At 56.5% G+C, this 1,805-nt stretch overlaps 1 protein-coding gene across 1 annotated transcript in view; it reads right to left on the bottom strand.

The window, feature by feature from the left end:
• EXOSC6 (exosome component 6) overlaps positions 1–276 on the bottom strand; it is a 1,327-nt gene extending 1,051 nt beyond the window's left edge. The window contains 1 exon segment of the mRNA XM_023756098.1: positions 7–276. Coding sequence (XP_023611866.1) covers positions 7–219 — 213 coding nt within the window. The 5' untranslated portion in view covers positions 220–276.
• Between the last annotated feature and the right edge of the window lie 1,529 nt (positions 277–1,805).

The raw sequence follows: 1,805 nt of genomic DNA, 5'->3' as shown, positions 1-1,805 counted from the left end.
CTCGACCTGGCGCGGGCCCGACACGGCGCACAGCACCTTGGTGCCTCCCGCCTCCAGGTAGGCCGAGCCCTTGGCCTGGCTCAGCAGCCCGGCGCGCGCGTACACGGGCCGCAGCCGAGAGGGGTCTCGGGGGTCGGGCGCCTCGTCCTCCTCCGCCGCGTACAGCTGCGGCGGCTGCGATTCCTCGGGTCCGCGGATGCGGCGATGGTCCCCGGGCATGGCGGCGCCAGGCGTGCGAGCCGCTTCCGCCGCGCGCCTCGCGAGGGCTGTCGGGATAGCAGCGAGCGGCGCCGCACTGCCCCCTGCCGTCCCGGAGAGAGAACGGCGAGCGCTGCACAGCCCCGGGCCCGCCGCAAAGGACGTTTAAGGCTCCAAGGGTGGACTCACGCGGCAGGCCTGCAAACGTGGGACCTGAGCTCGCCGGGCTGACTTCTAGCTTCCTGGACCAGGGCAATCCCAGGGCGTGTCTTCTTCCTTTCACTTGTGAAGATTGTATTTATTTAATGTTTTAAAATATATTTTTATTGCCGAAACCGGTTTGGCTCCGTGGATAGAGCGTCGGTCTGCGGACTGAAGGGTCCCAGGTTCGATTCCGGTCAGGGGCATGTGCCTGGGCTGCGGGCACATCCCCAGTAGGAGATGTGCAGGAGGCGGCTGATCGGTGTTTCTCTCTCATCGATGTTTCTAACTCTCTATCTCTCTCCCTTCCTCTCTGTAAAAAATCAATAAAATATATTTAAAAAATATATATATTTTTATTGATTTCAGAGAGGGAGAGAGATGGAAACATCAATGTCGAGAAAGAATCATTGTTTGGCTCCCTCCTGCACGCCCCCTACTGGGGATCAAGCCCACACCCGGGCATGTGCCCTGTCTGGGAATCTGACCTCCTGACTCATGGGTTGATGTTCAGCCACTGAGCCACACCGGCGGGGCAAGATTGTATTTATTTTAATTCTACACTTATTGTGTGACTGTTCTGTATTCCCCACTGCCTTACCCAAGAGGGCAATGACTTTTTGTCTTGCTCACTCCTGTACCCTCGGTACCTGGCTGCCACTTGTTGAATGATTGGAATGTTCTCCCTGCTGCCTGGATTGTGAAGCTCTATCCCCAGCATGTGCTTGAATCCAGGGTTTTGGCACCCTCCTTCTGCCTGTGACACTGGCCTCTGCTGCTTCTCCCAGCACAGACCTGCTTTTCCTCCTCCCTCCATGTCTGCCAGCCTGCTGTGCCCAGGAGACATGAAACCAGCTGAAGCCAGTGTAGGTAAGCAGTACACTTAACCTCCCAGCACACGTTTCCAAACCCAACTGTCTTCATCAGGCTTGGGTGAAGTGGTTCAGGGCCAGGTAGGGTGTCCATGCTCACCGTCCACCTTTGGATTAAGGAAACAGGAATGATGGTGCAAAGGAGTTGGGGGAGGCAACTGATGTACCCTAAATACCTCCTGTATCAGAGAACACCCCAGAGGGGAAGGGAAGAGGGACATGGGCCAAAAAAATGGGGTTCTCCCACGAGAGGCTCCAAGAAAGGAGCTTCTCTCTGCTTCCAGTATCTCTGTGGATCTGCCATTGGTTCATGCCTCTCTCCATCACTCCTGCTCCATCCTGTGGGCCATCTCCACAAACATCTGAGGCAATCCTGGGGGCCATTCCCAAAATTCAGGGGTCTGGGGCTGGACTCTGCAAGGACTGCAGCCAGAACCATAGTGTTTATTCTTCACTCAGGGAGCCTCAGGCTGTCACACAGGGGCACCTATTGGTGGTGGTGGGAGGGTGGCCAGTCATAGAAATCACAGGGTA

Source organism: Myotis lucifugus, unplaced genomic scaffold, assembly GCF_000147115.1.
Source record: "Myotis lucifugus unplaced genomic scaffold, Myoluc2.0 scaffold_88, whole genome shotgun sequence".
NCBI classification, from domain to species: domain Eukaryota; kingdom Metazoa; phylum Chordata; class Mammalia; order Chiroptera; family Vespertilionidae; genus Myotis; species Myotis lucifugus.
Note: the sequence above shows the minus strand (reverse complement) of the source record. Positions and strands in the feature narration are given on the sequence as shown.